The 17,837-nt window shown below is 41.1% G+C and overlaps 1 protein-coding gene across 2 annotated transcripts in view; it reads left to right on the top strand.

Moving 5' to 3' along the window:
• The window catches only part of LOC110507598 (SNF-related serine/threonine-protein kinase), a 58,599-nt gene that overhangs the window by 31,543 nt on the left and 9,219 nt on the right, over positions 1-17,837 (top strand). For both annotated transcript variants that reach the window (XM_036966418.1, XM_036966409.1), the window contains exon 4: positions 14,968-15,180. In XM_036966418.1, coding sequence (XP_036822313.1) covers positions 14,968-15,180 — 213 coding nt within the window. The remainder of the gene's footprint in view (positions 1-14,967; positions 15,181-17,837) is intronic.

The following is a 17,837-nucleotide window of genomic DNA, read 5'->3' as shown; positions in this document are numbered from 1 at the left end:
TGTTACCTATCATTAGAGTTGAATATGGAACATGTTGTCTATAGAGTTGTGTTACCTATCATTAGACTTGAATATGGAACATGTTGTCTATAGAGTTGTGTTACCTATCATTAGAATTGAATATGGAACATGTTGTGTTACCTATCATTAGAATTGAATATGGAACATGTTGTGTTACCCATCATTAGAGTTGAATATGGAACATGTTGTGTTACCTATCATTAGAGTTGAATATGGAACATGTTGTCTATAGAGTTGTGTTACCCATCATTAGAATTGAATATGGAACATGTTGTGTTACCTATCATTAGAATTGAATATGGAACATGTTGTCTATAGAGTTGTGTTACCTATCATTAGACTTGAATATGGAACATGTTGTGTTACCTATCATTAGAATTGAATATGGAACATGTTGTCTATAGAGTTGTGTTACCTATCATTAGAGTTGAATATGGAACATGTTGTCTATAGAGTTGTGTTACCTATCATTAGACTTTAATATGGAACATGTTGTCTATAGAGTTGTGTTACCTATCATTAGAATTGAATATGGAACATGTTGTGTTACCTATCATTAGACTTGAATATGGAACATGTTGTCTATAGAGTTGTGTTACCTATCATTAGAATTGAATATGGAACATGTTGTGTTACCTATCATTAGACTTGAATATGGAACATGTTGTCTATAGAGTTGTGTTACCTATCATTAGAGTTGAATATGGAACATGTTGTCTATAGAGTTGTGTTACCTATCATTAGAGTTGAATATGGAACATGTTGTGTTACCTATCATTAGAATTGAATATGGAACATGTTGTCTATAGAGTTGTGTTACCTATCATTAGACTTTAATATGGAACATGTTGTCTATAGAGTTGTGTTACCTATCATTAGAATTGAATATGGAACATGTTGTGTTACCCATCATTAGACTTTAATATGGAACATGTTGTGTTACCTATCATTAGAATTGAATATGGAACATGTTGTGTTACCTATCATTAGACTTGAATATGGAACATGTTGTGTTACCTATCATTAGAATTGAATATGGAACATGTTGTGTTACCTATCATTAGAATTGAATATGGAACATGTTGTCTATAGAGTTGTGTTACCCATCATTAGAGTTGAATATGGAACATGTTGTGTTACCTATCATTAGAATTGAATATGGAACATGTTGTGTTACCTATCATTAGACTTTAATATGGAACATGTTGTGTTACCCATCATTAGAATTGAATATGGAACATGTTGTCTATAGAGTTGTGTTACCCATCATTAGAATTGAATATGGAACATGTTGTGTTACCCATCATTAGACTTGAATATGGAACATGTTGTGTTACCTATCATTAGACTTGAATATGGAACATGTTGTCTATAGAGTTGTGTTACCTATCATTAGAGTTGAATATGGAACATGTTGTGTTACCTATCATTAGAATTGAATATGGAACATGTTGTGTTACCTATCATTAGAATTGAATATGGAACATGTTGTCTATAGAGTTGTGTTACCTATCATTAGAATTGAATATGGAACATGTTGTGTTACCCATCATTAGAATTGAATATGGAACATGTTGTGTTACCTATCATTAGACTTTAATATGGAACATGTTGTGTTACCTATCATTAGACTTTAATATGGAACATGTTGTGTTACCTATCATTAGAATTGAATATGGAACATGTTGTGTTACCTATCATTAGAGTTGAATATGGAACATGTTGTCTATAGAGTTGTGTTACCTATCATTAGAGTTGAATATGGAACATGTTGTCTATAGAGTTGTGTTACCCATCATTAGAATTGAATATGGAACATGTTGTGTTACCTATCATTAGAATTGAATATGGAACATGTTGTCTATAGAGTTGTGTTACCTATCATTAGAGTTGAATATGGAACATGTTGTGTTACCTATCATTAGAATTGAATATGGAACATGTTGTGTTACCTATCATTAGAGTTGAATATGGAACATGTTGTCTATAGAGTTGTGTTACCTATCATTAGAGTTGAATATGGAACATGTTGTGTTACCTATCATTAGACTTGAATATGGAACATGTTGTGTTACCTATCATTAGAATTGAATATGGAACATGTTGTGTTACCTATCATTAGAATTGAATATGGAACATGTTGTCTATAGAGTTGTGTTACCTATCATTAGAGTTGAATATGGAACATGTTGTGTTACCTATCATTAGACTTGAATATGGAACATGTTGTGTTACCTATCATTAGAATTGAATATGGAACATGTTGTGTTACCCATCATTAGAATTGAATATGGAACATGTTGTGTTACCCATCATTAGAATTGAATATGGAACATGTTGTGTTACCTATCATTAGAATTGAATATGGAACATGTTGTCTATAGAGTTGTGTTACCCATCATTAGAATTGAATATGGAACATGTTGTGTTACCTATCATTAGAATTGAATATGGAACATGTTGTCTATAGAGTTGTGTTACATATCATTAGAGTTGAATATGGAACATGTTGTGTTACCTATCATTAGAATTGAATATGGAACATGTTGTCTATAGAGTTGTGTTACCTATCATTAGACTTGAATATGGAACATGTTGTCTATAAAGTTGTGTTACCTATCATTAGAGTTGAATATGGAACATGTTGTGTTACCTATCATTAGAATTGAATATGGAACATGTTGTCTATAGAGTTGTGTTACCTATCATTAGACTTGAATATGGAACATGTTGTCTATAGAGTTGTGTTACCTATCATTAGACTTGAATATGGAACATGTTGTCTATAGAGTTGTGTTACCTATCATTAGAATTGAATATGGAACATGTTGTGTTACCCATCATTAGAATTGAATATGGAACATGTTGTGTTACCTATCATTAGACTTGAATATGGAACATGTTGTCTATAGAGTTGTGTTACCTATCATTAGAATTGAATATGGAACATGTTGTGTTACCTATCATTAGAGTTGAATATGGAACATGTTGTCTATAGAGTTGTGTTACCTATCATTAGAGTTGAATATGGAACATGTTGTGTTACCCATCATTAGACTTGAATATGGAACATGTTGTCTATAGAGTTGTGTTACCTATCATTAGAATTGAATATGGAACATGTTGTGTTACCTATCATTAGACTTGAATATGGAACATGTTGTCTATAGAGTTGTGTTACCTATCATTAGAGTTGAATATGGAACATGTTGTGTTACCTATCATTAGACTTGAATATGGAACATGTTGTCTATAGAGTTGTGTTACCTATCATTAGAATTGAATATGGAACATGTTGTGTTACCTATCATTAGAATTGAATATGGAACATGTTGTCTATAGAGTTGTGTTACCCATCATTAGAATTGAATATGGAACATGTTGTGTTACCTATCATTAGAATTGAATATGGAACATGTTGTCTATAGAGTTGTGTTACCTATCATTAGAGTTGAATATGGAACATGTTGTGTTACCTATCATTAGACTTGAATATGGAACATGTTGTGTTACCTATCATTAGACTTGAATATGGAACATGTTGTCTATAGAGTTGTGTTACCTATCATTAGAGTTGAATATGGAACATGTTGTGTTACCTATCATTAGAATTGAATATGGAACATGTTGTGTTACCTATCATTAGAGTTGAATATGGAACATGTTGTCTATAGAGTTGTGTTACCTATCATTAGAGTTGAATATGGAACATGTTGTGTTACCTATCATTAGAATTGAATATGGAACATGTTGTCTATAGAGTTGTGTTACCTATCATTAGAGTTGAATATGGAACATGTTGTGTTACCTATCATTAGACTTGAATATGGAACATGTTGTGTTACCTATCATTAGAATTGAATATGGAACATGTTGTGTTACCCATCATTAGAATTGAATATGGAACATGTTGTGTTACCCATCATTAGAATTGAATATGGAACATGTTGTGTTACCTATCATTAGAATTGAATATGGAACATGTTGTCTATAGAGTTGTGTTACCCATCATTAGAATTGAATATGGAACATGTTGTGTTACCTATCATTAGAATTGAATATGGAACATGTTGTCTATAGAGTTGTGTTACATATCATTAGAGTTGAATATGGAACATGTTGTGTTACCTATCATTAGAATTGAATATGGAACATGTTGTCTATAGAGTTGTGTTACCTATCATTAGACTTGAATATGGAACATGTTGTCTATAAAGTTGTGTTACCTATCATTAGAGTTGAATATGGAACATGTTGTGTTACCTATCATTAGAATTGAATATGGAACATGTTGTCTATAGAGTTGTGTTACCTATCATTAGACTTGAATATGGAACATGTTGTCTATAGAGTTGTGTTACCTATCATTAGAATTGAATATGGAACATGTTGTCTATAGAGTTGTGTTACCTATCATTAGAATTGAATATGGAACATGTTGTGTTACCTATCATTAGAATTGAATATGGAACATGTTGTCTATAGAGTTGTGTTACCTATCATTAGAGTTGAATATGGAACATGTTGTCTATAGAGTTGTGTTACCCATCATTAGACTTGAATATGGAACATGTTGTCTATAGAGTTGTGTTACCTATCATTAGACTTGAATATGGAACATGTTGTCTATAGAGTTGTGTTACCTATCATTAGAATTGAATATGGAACATGTTGTGTTACCCATCATTAGAATTGAATATGGAACATGTTGTGTTACCTATCATTAGACTTGAATATGGAACATGTTGTCTATAGAGTTGTGTTACCTATCATTAGAATTGAATATGGAACATGTTGTGTTACCTATCATTAGAGTTGAATATGGAACATGTTGTCTATAGAGTTGTGTTACCTATCATTAGAGTTGAATATGGAACATGTTGTGTTACCCATCATTAGACTTGAATATGGAACATGTTGTCTATAGAGTTGTGTTACCTATCATTAGAATTGAATATGGAACATGTTGTGTTACCTATCATTAGACTTGAATATGGAACATGTTGTCTATAGAGTTGTGTTACCTATCATTAGAGTTGAATATGGAACATGTTGTGTTACCTATCATTAGACTTGAATATGGAACATGTTGTCTATAGAGTTGTGTTACCTATCATTAGAATTGAATATGGAACATGTTGTGTTACCTATCATTAGAGTTGAATATGGAACATGTTGTCTATAGAGTTGTGTTACCTATCATTAGACTTGAATATGGAACATGTTGTGTTACCTATCATTAGACTTGAATATGGAACATGTTGTCTATAGAGTTGTGTTACCTATCATTAGAATTGAATATGGAACATGTTGTGTTACCTATCATTAGACTTGAATATGGAACATGTTGTCTATAGAGTTGTGTTACCTATCATTAGAGTTGAATATGGAACATGTTGTGTTACCTATCATTAGAATTGAATATGGAACATGTTGTGTTACCTATCATTAGAGTTGAATATGGAACATGTTGTGTTACCTATCATTAGACTTGAATATGGAACATGTTGTCTATAGAGTTGTGTTACCCATCATTAGAATTGAATATGGAACATGTTGTGTTACCTATCATTAGAATTGAATATGGAACATGTTGTCTATAGAGTTGTGTTACCCATCATTAGAATTGAATATGGAACATGTTGTGTTACCTATCATTAGAGTTGAATATGGAACATGTTGTGTTACCTATCATTAGACTTGAATATGGAACATGTTGTCTATAGAGTTGTGTTACCCATCATTAGAATTGAATATGGAACATGTTGTGTTACCTATCATTAGAATTGAATATGGAACATGTTGTGTTACCTATCATTAGAGTTGAATATGGAACATGTTGTGTTACCTATCATTAGAATTGAATATGGAACATGTTGTGTTACCCATCATTAGAATTGAATATGGAACATGTTGTCTATAGAGTTGTGTTACCTATCATTAGACTTGAATATGGAACATGTTGTGTTACCTATCATTAGAATTGAATATGGAACATGTTGTGTTACCCATCATTAGAATTGAATATGGAACATGTTGTCTATAGAGTTGTGTTACCTATCATTAGAGTTGAATATGGAACATGTTGTGTTACCTATCATTAGACTTGAATATGGAACATGTTGTGTTACCTATCATTAGACTTGAATATGGAACATGTTGTCTATAGAGTTGTGTTACCTATCATTAGAGTTGAATATGGAACATGTTGTGTTACCTATCATTAGACTTGAATATGGAACATGTTGTCTATAGAGTTGTGTTACCTATCATTAGAGTTGAATATGGAACATGTTGTCTATAGAGTTGTGTTACCCATCATTAGAGTTGAATATGGAACATGTTGTGTTACCTATCATTAGAGTTGAATATGGAACATGTTGTCTATAGAGTTGTGTTACCTATCATTAGAGTTGAATATGGAACATGTTGTCTATAGAGTTGTGTTACCCATCATTAGAATTGAATATGGAACATGTTGTGTTACCCATCATTAGAATTGAATATGGAACATGTTGTGTTACCTATCATTAGAGTTGAATATGGAACATGTTGTCTATAGAGTTGTGTTACCTATCATTAGAGTTGAATATGGAACATGTTGTGTTACCTATCATTAGACTTGAATATGGAACATGTTGTGTTACCCATCATTAGAGTTGAATATGGAACATGTTGTGTTACCTATCATTAGAGTTGAATATGGAACATGTTGTCTATAGAGTTGTGTTACCTATCATTAGAATTGAATATGGAACATGTTGTCTATAGAGTTGTGCTGCCTATTGTCATGTCTTTACTATCATTAAATTGAAGACTTAGTTTTTATCAAAGATTCTCTGTAATTATTATTACACGATCAACTGATTAATCATGTAACTGTAATTAACTAGGAAGTCGGGGCACCAAGGAAAAATATTCAGATTACAAGGTTATAATTTCCTAATATAACCTTTCAGATATTTTCATATCTGATCCATAGTCTTCTGATTAATGAATTATTTACTTTACCTCACGTTAGTCTCATTCCAAACGTCATAAATGGTTGGTTATCTGCACGAACCCCGTCTTCACTGAGTCATCCAAACATCAATCGTCTTAAATCATTTATTTATTACTAACTAAGTAATTCACAGAAATACATAAACAAACCAAAAAGGTAAATGTGGTTACGAGAAATGATAGGAGAATGTGCCCTAGTGGGCTAAACCGGCATCGTGGCTTGTTAGACAAAAGGGAAGTGGGGTTCGACTGAGAAGACAACGTACAGTTGATAATTCTAACAATTGAAATGCTAATCCTTTGCACATGAACGCTCACTCATTCGGGAACAATTACAATCAATACATATATTTACACTCAGTGTGTCTTCTTGATCGCTGGTCAAAAGTTGTTTATTTTGTAGAATTGTCCGTCTCTCTCCCTCGCTCTCTCTGTCGCGGTTATAGTGGATAGTTCAGAGTGACATTCATTTGTTTTGTTATAGTATGGATGTTTTGGCAGTTGTCATTCTTCGCGTTCAATGATACCGAATTCCTAGCTGCAGACTAGTAATTAATATCAAAGACTTGTTCTTATTCTGTCAGTATCGATAGTCTAAGAGTTTAACCACGTGGTATGGTTAAAAGATTCAGCAATGGTCTACAATCTTTGTCCTCCTAATGGAGTAAAACATGGTCTGGTGATAATTTCCTAAAGTTGGGTTTTATTCGGAATTGCAGAAAAGGGGCTATTTTGGAAGATATTATATCGATACTTAGACTTCTTTTTTTTGCTAGGTGGCGTTAGCTAGTGCTAGTCGGCTGTACTTGCGTCAAAACTCAGGTATTTTTCAACCTATAGCTTGTTCTCCTTTTTAAACAGTGAGCCAACAAGTTTTCAATACTTTTATTTCCATGTCTGATCAAAACTTATTTTATCAGCCTCTCTCATCTCTCTACAACAGACATAGTGAGCAATATGTTTAGAATCGCAATATCGGATCGTAATACAATAGAATTATGAGAATCGCAATACATATGGTATCGGCCCGTAAGCATCATAATTATATTGTATCAAGAGGTCCCTGGCGGTTACCAGCCCTAATGTATCATCTATTGCATTCACATGTTTATCTAAACAAACCGTTGTTTGTTACAACTTGTCACAATTTGACTAATGTGTTTTGATATTCAGTGTCTTTGACTGTTTTACCAAGGAATGAATGTATCTCATGTCAGAGCAGACATCTATCTAACCAGGGCCATTCATACAGCTCTCACTATGCACAGTCACACATACCAAATCTGCATGTTGACATTAGCCGTTCTGTGTGTCAAATCTCATTTTGTCACATGCTTCGTAAACAACAGGTATAGACTAACAGTGAAATGCTGAACTTACGGGCCCTTTCCAAATACACAGAGAGAACATTTTAAAACATTATAGAAAGATAATACCACAAGGAATGAATAAATGCACAATGAGTTGTATACACGTGTTACCAGTACAGTGTGTTGTCCTCATTCTACATACCAGAGAGTTTATTATGATGATGAATAGGCCTGTATTGCATTTATCTTTGGTCTCTACAGAAAACAACTACAAGCCACAACTCATTTTAATGGACTAAAGCCGATTTAGGTAGCCTAGTGGTTAGAGTGTTGGACTAGTAACCGAATGGTTGCAAGATCGAATCCCCTAGCTGACAAGGTAAAAATCTGTCGTTCTGCTCCTGAACAAGGCAGTTAACCCACTGTTTCTAGGCTGCCATTGTAAATAAGAATTTGTTCTTAACTGACTTGCCTGGTAAAATAAAATAATAATCTAGGTCTAACTTTCTGGGGTCAAGGATTGAGATAATGAGGTCAACAAAATAAGTTAGTCAGTGTTGGCTGATTTTAATGAATAGACCTGTACTGTGAGGTGAGTCAGGCTGTTAGCATTATGCGAATTAGCCGTTGGCAAGTGAACTTTCTGTGAGTTGCCGCCCCTATGGAGGATGAGAGGAGAGTGAAGAGATTGGACTGGGGAGGCTGGTTGCTTCAGGGCTCAGCACAGCAGACTACACCACGTTGACCCTGCCTGACTCAGTCACAGAGGGGGAGCAGGTGTTGTCCGGGAAGAGAGACTGAAACCACCAAAACAGCCTTTAGCCCATTTTAGGCTCAGCCAGTCAGTCCCCTATCTCTCTCCTCTATCTCACTCCTCTCTCCTCTCTCTCACTACTCTCTCCTCTCTCTCACTCCTCTCTCTCTCCTCTCTCTTGCTCTCTCCTCTCTCTCCTCTCTGTGTTGCTCTACCCTCTCTCTCACTCCCGTCTCCTCTCCCCTCTCTCTCACTCCCGTCTCCTCTCCCCTCTCTCTCACTCCCGTCTCCTCTCTCACTCCCGTCTCATCTCCCCTCTCTCTCACTCCCGTCTCCCCTCTCTCTCACTCCTGTCTCCTCTCCCCTCTCTCTCACTCCCGTCTCCCCTCCTCTCTCTCACTCCCGTCTCCCCTCTCTCTCACTCCCGTCTCCCCTCTCTCTCACTCCCTTCTCTCTCTCTCCCGTCTCCTGATGGAAAGAGATCACTAAGAGGCTTTCAGTTTAAGATGGGGCCTGGGCAGTGTTGTGTTTTTCGTCCTAGATAAGCAGGTCCACCTGGGATAGGGCTGTACTGCCAAGCTGCTAGATTCCTGTTTTTTTTCTTCTTCCTCATTAGCATATTTCTTGTCTCTGTTCCATTCTTTCGCCCATGCTTTGCCAAAATGTGTTTACTTGCCACAATTAATAATTCAGGAAGTCTTTTGCATTTTATCCCCTTGAGTTGTTTGATTTTGTCATTCCTGGTTTTAATAAATATGCAGGGGATTAGATTTTAAAACGCTGAGTTTCTCAGCATGACGTGGAAATGCTCTTCATATTGAGCCAATCACAGAGGATGAAACACTGTACTTTTCAGTTGTGTTGTTCATTGATCATGTGCATTGTCTGTTTGTCTGGAATCCATTTCACTCAGTCTTTGATTGCTGTCCTCGTCAACTCCTATTATCTGTTGTACCTTCCTACTCCGAAGTAGTTGACGTTGTGTCTCTGGAACGGTCTTCTGGGGAGCTGAAATCATGACCATTTTCTAGAAATATGGAGTAACGTGCCATCTCTTTTCTATGGCAACGTTATCATTTTATTCAATAGACTAGGCCTAGCCTTTGTTGCGTGTGATGTCACATTATATATGCTATAAAGTGTCTTCATATGCAGAGGAATGTGCAATGAATTAAATGACATACCAGCACATTACTCCTTTCTCTCTTCTCTCTCTCTGTTGCTCTATCACAGGTCTTCCTCTTCCCCCCTTTCTCTCTTCTCTCTCTCTGTTGCTCTCACAGGTCCTCCTCTTCCCCCCTTTCTCTCTTCTCTCTCTCTGTTGCTCTATCACAGGTCCTCCTTCCCCCCTTTCTCTCTTCTCTCTCTCTGTTGCTCTCACAGGTCCTCCTCTTCCCCCCTTTCTCTCTTCTCTCTCTCTGTTGCTCTCACAGGTCCTCCTCTTCCCCCCTTTCTCCTCTCTCTCCATGCCTGCCTGCTGTTAGAGTACGGTAGCCAAGCCTCCATTCTCCAGGAGAGCGGAGATACTGCATGCATGACTAGGAGGTTACTATAAATATCCCCATAGCAGTTTCCTGTCTTCTTCCCCTGAGAGAAGAGTGAGGCTGGAATGGGTAGAGACAGGAGGACTGAGTGAGGTTGGAATGGGTAGAGACAGGAGGACTGAGTGAGGCTGGAATGGGTAGAGACCGGAGGACTGAGTGAGGTTGGAATGTGTAGAGAACAGAGGGCTGAGTGAGGTTGGAATGGGTAGAGACAGGAGGACTGAGTGAGGTTGGAATGGGTAGAGACAGGAGGACTGAGTGAGGCTGGAATGGGTAGAGACCGGAGGACTGAGTAAGGAATGAGTAGAGATCGAGAGAGACAGGAGGGGTGAGACTGGAATGGTTAGAGGCTGGAATGGTTAGAGTCTGGAATGGTTAGAGGCTGGAGGGGTGAGACTGGAATGGTTAGAGGCTGGAATGGTTAGAGGCTGGAATGGTTAGAGGCTGGAATGGTTAGAGGCTGGAATGGTTAGAGGCTGGAGGGGTGAGGCTGGAGGGGTGAGTCTGGAATGGGTAGAGGCAGGAGGGGTGAGGCTGGAATGGGTAGAGGCAGGAGGGGTGAGTCTGGAATGGGTAGAGACAGGAGGGGTGAGCCTGGAATGGTTAGAGTCTGGAATGGTTTGAGTCTGGAGGGGTGAGTCTGGAATGGGTAGAGGCTGTAGGGGTGAGTCTGGAATGGGTAGAGACTGGAGGGGTGAGTCTGGAATGGGTAGAGGCTGGAGGGGTGAGCCTGGAGGGGTGAGTCTGGAATGGGTAGAGGCTGGAGGGGTGAGACTGGAATGGGTAGAGGCTGGAGGGGTGAGCTGGAATGGGTAGAGGCTGGAGGGGTGAGGCTGAAGGTGTGAAGCTGGAGGGGTGAGGCAGGAATGGGTAGAGGTTGGAGGGGTGAGTCTGGAATGGGTAGAGGCAGGAGGGGTGAGTCTGGAATGGGTAGAGGCAGGAGGGGTGAGTCTGGAATGGGTAGAGGCAGGTGGGGTGAGTCTGGAATGGGTAGAGGCAGGAGGGGTGAGGCTGGAATGGGTAGAGGCAGGAGGGGTGAGTCTGGAATGGGTAGAGGCAGGAGGGGTGAGTCTGGAATGGGTAGAGGCAGGAGGGGTGAATCTGGAATGGGTAGAGGCAGGATGGGTGAGTCTGGAATGGGTAGAGGCAGGAGGGGTGAGGCTGGAATGGGTAGAGGCAGGAGGGGTGAGGCTGGAATGGGTAGAGGCAGGAGGGGTGAGGCTGGAATGGGTAGAGGCAGAAGGGGTGAGGCTGGAATGGGTAGAGGCAGAAGGGGTGAGGCTGGAATGGGTAGAGGCAGGAGGGGTGAGTCTGGAATGGGTAGAGGCAGGAGGGGTGAGTCTGAAATGGGTAGAGGCAGGAGGGGTGAGTCTGAAATGGGTAGAGGCAGGAGGGGTGAGTCTGGAATGGGTAGAGGCAGGAGGGGTGAGGCTGGAATGGGTAGAGGCAGGAGGGGTGAGTCTGGAATGGGTAGAGGCAGGAGGGGTGAGTCTGGAATGGGTAGAGGCAGGAGGGGTGAGTCTGGAATGGGTAGAGGCAGGAGGGGTGAGTCTGGAATGGGTAGAGGCAGGAGGGGTGAGTCTGGAATGGGTAGAGGCAGGGGTGAGGCTGGAATGGGGAGTGAAATAATACATGTAGGTATGCATCAGACTCTTAACGTGCTCAGACAGAAGTAAAGCTTATGTTTAGATAAATATTGTACAGAAAGTTGAACCTTTGACGGATAGAATTATGATGGATAGGCCTAGTCTTGGGCCTAGTCAGAAGCTCTCCTATCATGTGTGTGTGCGTGCGTTTGCCATGCTCATGCATTTCTGTGGTTTGGTCACGCAGTCTGCGTCACAGCTGGCAGAGGGAAATGGAAGCGGACAGAGGTTATTAAACAACGGGTTGGATTCTTCTTATCAGGGGTCTGCCTGGCCTGCCACTCTTTAGATAGGCATACTGCTCCGCTCCGGGTCTACAGGAGCCCAGAGCTGACCAATCCCTGGCCAGACAGACAGACTGCACACCGACTGGGCTGAGACACCATGCACAAGATGGCACAGCTCACAGGAGGAGTACAGCACACAAAACTCTGCTTCTCTCTGTGTAGGCTGTAGCTAGTCTGTGAGTGTAGGCTGTAGCTAGTCTGTGAGTGTAGGCTGTAGCTAGTCTGTGAGTGTAGGCTGTAGCTAGTCTGTGAGTGTAGGCTGTAGCTAGTCTGTGAGTGTAGGCTGTAGCTAGTCTGTGAATGTAGGCTGTAGCTAGTCTGTGAGTGTAGGCTGTAGCTAGTCTGTGAGTGTAGGCTGTAGCTAGTGTGTGTGTGTGTAGGCTGTAGCTTAAACTGCTGTTTTAGGTCTCGTTCTGACAGTCTTTTGGTTTTCCAGCATCTAAGAGAAAGGAAGGGGCAGAGACAGGATGTTGTGTTGATTACATGGTCATTGTCCACTGTACAATATGTCATTTAGCAGACGCTTTCATCAAAAGCGACCTACAGTCATGCATACATTTATACAGTGGGGCAAAAAAGTATTTAGTCAGCCACCAATTGTGCAAGTTCTCCCACTTAAAAAGATGAGAGGCCTGTAATTTTCATCATAGGTACACTTCAACTATGACAGACAAAATGAGAAAAAAAAATCCAGGATTTTTAATTAATTTATTTGCAAATTGTCGTGGAAAATAAGTATTTGGTCACCTACAAACAAGCTAGATTTCTGGCTCTCACAGACCTGTAACTTATTCTTTAAGAGGCTCCTCTGTCCTCCACTCGTTACCTGTATTAATGGCACCTGTTTGAACTTGTTATCAGTATAAAAGACACCTGTCCACAACCTCAAACAGTCACACTCCAAACTCCACTATGGCCAAGACCAAAGAGCTGTCAAAGGACACCAGAAACAAAATTGTAGACGCACCGGGCTGGGAAGACTGAATCTGCAATAGATAAGCAACTTGGTTTGAAATCAACTGTGGGAGCAATTATTAGGAAATGGAAGACATACAAGACCACTGATAATCTCCCTTGATCTGGGGCTCCACGCAAGATCTCACCCCGTGGGGTCAAAATGATGACAAGAACGGTGAGCAAAAATCCCAGAACCATACGGGGGGACCTAGTGAATGACCTGCAGAGAGCTGGGACCAAAGTAACAAAGCCCTACCATCAGTAACACACTACGCCGCCAGGGACTCAAATCCTGCAGTGCCAGACGTGTCCCCCTGCTTAAGCCAGTACATGTCCAGGGCCGTCTGAAGTTTGCTAGAGAGCATTTGGATGATCCAGAAGAAGATTTGGAGAATGTCATATGGTCAGATGAAACCAAAATATAACTTTTTGGTAAAAACTCAACTCGTTGTGTTTGGAGGACAAAGAATGCTGAGTTGCATCCAAAGAACACCATACCTACTGTGAATCATGGGGGTGGAAACATCATGCTTTGGGGCTGTTTTTCTGCAAAGGGACCAGGACGACTGATCCGTGTAAAGGAAAGAATGAATTGGGCCATGTATCGTGAGATTTTGAGTGGAAACCTCCTTCCATCAGAAAGGGCATTTAAGATGAAACGTGGCTGGGTCTTTCAGCATGACAATGATCCCAAACACACCGCCCGGGCAATGAAGGAGTGGCTTCGTAAGAAGCATTTCAAGGTCCTGGAGTGGCCTAGCCAATCTCCAGATCTCAACCCCATAGAAAATCTTTGGGGGGAGTTGAAAGTCCGTGTTGCCCAGCAACAGCCCCAAAACATCACTGCTCTAGAGGAGATCTGCTTGGAGGAATGGGCCAAAATACCAGCAACAGTGTGTGAAAACCTTGTGAAGACTTACAGAAAACGTTGCCAACAAAGGGTATATAACAAAGTATTGAGATAAACTTTTGTTATTGACCAAATACTTATTTTCCACCATAATTTGCAAATAAATTCATAAAAAATCCTACAATGTGATTTTCTGGATTTTTTTTCTTCTCATTTTGTCTGTCATAGTTGAAGTGTACCTATGATGAAAATTATTACTTTATTACTTTTTAAGTGGGAGAACTTGCACAATTGGTGGCTGACTAAATACTTTTTTTTTAGGAAGGTGTCCTGAATGTTTTGTAAACTGTCTTCATCCATAACTGTTGGTTATATGGTAGTTGTGCCAACACAGGGGATGATGTGGTCATTTGCAATGTGACTAACATGGTGCCCTCTCTTTTCTGCCTCTCTTTTTGCCTCTGTTTCTCTCTCTCTCAGTGCAATTCAATGAGCTTTATTGGCATGATAAAACATCTTACATTACCAGAGCAAACCTATAAGAGCAATTTCAATCAGTGATGACAAAAACAATGAGTAGTTTTTTCTCTCTCTAGTCTGGTAGGCCGGATGCTGCAGCGGGACCCAAAGGGCCGTGCGTCTCTGGAGGAGATAGAGAGCCATGCCTGGCTGCAGGGGGTGGACCCGTCCCCAGCCACCAAGTTCAACACCCCCCTGGTGTCTCATAAGAGCCTGTCTGAGGATGAGCACAACGGGATCATACAGCGCATGGTGCTGGGGGACATCGCAGACCGAGAGCCCATAGTAGAGTAAGTCAACACACATACATAGACATAAACTCAGCAAAAAAAGAAATGTCCTCACTGTCAACTGCTTTTATTGCCAGCAAACTTAATATATGGAAATATTTGTAAGAGCATAACAAGATTCAACAACTGAGATATAAACTGAACATAAATTGAATAATGTGTCCCTGAACAAAGGGGGGGTCAAAAGGGGGGTCCAGTTCTTGCTGTGAGACGTTACCCCACTCTTCCACCAAGGCACCTGCAAGTTCCCAGTCATTTCTGGGGGGAAATGGCCCTAGCCCTCACCCTCTGATCCAACAGGTCCCAGACGTGCTCAATGGGATTGAGATCCGGGCTCTTCGCTGGCCATGGCAGAACACTGACATTCCAGTCTTGCAGGAAATTACGCACAGAACAAGCAGTATGGCTGGTGGCATTGTCATGCTGGAGGGTCATGTCAGGAAGGGTACCACATGAGGGAGGAGGATGGCTTCCCTGTAACGCACAGCGTTGAGATTGCAGGCAATGACAACAAGCACAGTCCGATGATGCTGTGACACACCGCCCCAGACCACGACGGACCCTCCACCTCCAAATCGATCCCGCTCCAGAGTACAGGCCTCGGTGTAATGCTCATTCCTTTGACAATAAAACCAGAATCCAACCATCACCCCTGGTGAGACAAAACCGCGACTCGTCAGTGAAGAGCACTTTTTGCCAGTCCTGTTTTAGGTGTCTAACAGTACGGACATTGCAATTTATTGCCCTGGCCACATCTGCAGTCCTCATGCCTCCTTGCAGCATGCCTAAGGCACTTTCACGCAGATGAGCAGGGACCCTGGGCATCTTTCTTTTGGTGTTTTTCAGAGTCCATAGAAAGGCCTCTTTAGTGTCCTAAGTTTTCATAACTGTGACCTTAATTGCCTACAGTCTGTAAGCTGTTAGTGTCTTAACGACCGTTCCACAGGTGCATGTTCATTAATTGTTTATGGTTCATTGAACAAGCATGGGAAACAGGGTTTAAACCCTTTACAATGAAGATCCTGTAAAGTTATTTGGATTTTTACGAATTATCTTTGAAAGACAGGGTCCTGAAAAGGGCAGTTTCTTTCTTTATGTATAGGTATACAAACATGTACCTATACTAGGGCTGTTATGGTGATCGTATTACCACCACACCGACGGTCACAAGTCGTGACTGCAGTCAAATTCCACATGACCGTTGAGTCTCAGGAACTAGGCTTTTCTAAAACTGTGCTCTGATGCTGTTGATGGTCATTAGTAGCCTACCAAACTTGCTAATGGCCTGATACTCAGGGCTCTACAGTCCCTCCATCAGGTCCTAATGGCCTGGTACTCAGGGCTCTACAGTCCCTCCAAACAGGTCCTAATGGCCTGGTACTCAGGGCTCTGCAGTCCCCCCATCAGGTCCTAATGGCCTGGTACTCAGGGCTCTACGGTCCCTCCATCAGGTCCTAATGGCCTGGTACTCAGGGCTCTGCAGTCCCCCCATCAGGTCCTAATGGCCTGGTACTCAGGGCTCTACGGTCCCTCCATCAGGTCCTAATGGCCTGGTACTCAGGGCTCTACGGTCCCTCCATCAGGTCCTAATGGCCTGGTACTCAGGGCTCTACAGTCCCTCCATCAGGTCCTAATGGCCTGGTACTCAGGGCTCTACAGTCCCTCCAACAGGTCCTAATGGCCTGGTACTCAGGGCTCTGCAGTCCCCCCATCAGGTCCTAATGGCCTGGTACTCAGGGCTCTACTGTCCCTCCAGGTCCTAATGGCCTGGTACTCAGGGCTCTACGGTCCCTCCATCAGGTCCTAATGGCCTGATACTCAGGGCTCTACGGTCCCTCCATCAGGTCCTAATGGCCTGATACTCAGGGCTCTACGGTCCCTCCATCAGGTCCTAATGGCCTGATACTCAGGGCTCTATGGTCCCTCCAGGTCCTAATGGCCTGGTACTCAGGGTTATACGGTCCCTCCAGGTCCTAATGGCCTGGTACTCAGGGCTCTACGGTCCCTCCAGGTCCTAATGGCCTGGTACTCAAGGCTCTACGGTCGATCCAGGTCCTAATGGCCTGGTACTCAGGGCTCTACGGTCCCTCCATCAGGTCCTAATGGCCTGGTACTCAGGGCTCTACGGTCCCTCCAGGTCCTAATGGCCTGGTACTCAGGGCTCTACGGTCCCTCCAGGTCCTAATGGCCTGGTACTCAAGGCTCTACGGTCGATCCAGGTCCTAATGGCCTGGTACTCAGGGCTCTACGGTCCCTCCATCAGGTCCAAATGGCCTGGTACTCAGGGTTCTATTGTCCCTCTATCCACTCTGACATCAATGCAAATGCAATAGAAAATCATGAGCTCGTGTTGCGCGACATTTCTATAGGCTATTCAAATTGAGATTTAATGGCCTCTTAAGAGGATCCCATCAGCTTTCTATAGGCTTACTATATTTAATTCTCAACTTCCCTGATATTAAGCACATTGCTTCTCTTTACAACAGGAGTAGCCTACCTGGCTCGCATGAAAATGGACCGTGGGAAAAGCATCCTCCATTCACTATTGATGTGATGACATGTATTTTCCCCCCCGTCTTTAGACAGGTGCATGATAATGGTCCATTCTAAATCTGAATGAATTTCCTACTTATATTATTTAAAATATGTAAAGACAA

The sequence above is a fragment of the Oncorhynchus mykiss genome, chromosome 3, assembly GCF_013265735.2.
Source record: "Oncorhynchus mykiss isolate Arlee chromosome 3, USDA_OmykA_1.1, whole genome shotgun sequence".
NCBI classification, from domain to species: domain Eukaryota; kingdom Metazoa; phylum Chordata; class Actinopteri; order Salmoniformes; family Salmonidae; genus Oncorhynchus; species Oncorhynchus mykiss.
Note: the sequence above shows the minus strand (reverse complement) of the source record. Positions and strands in the feature narration are given on the sequence as shown.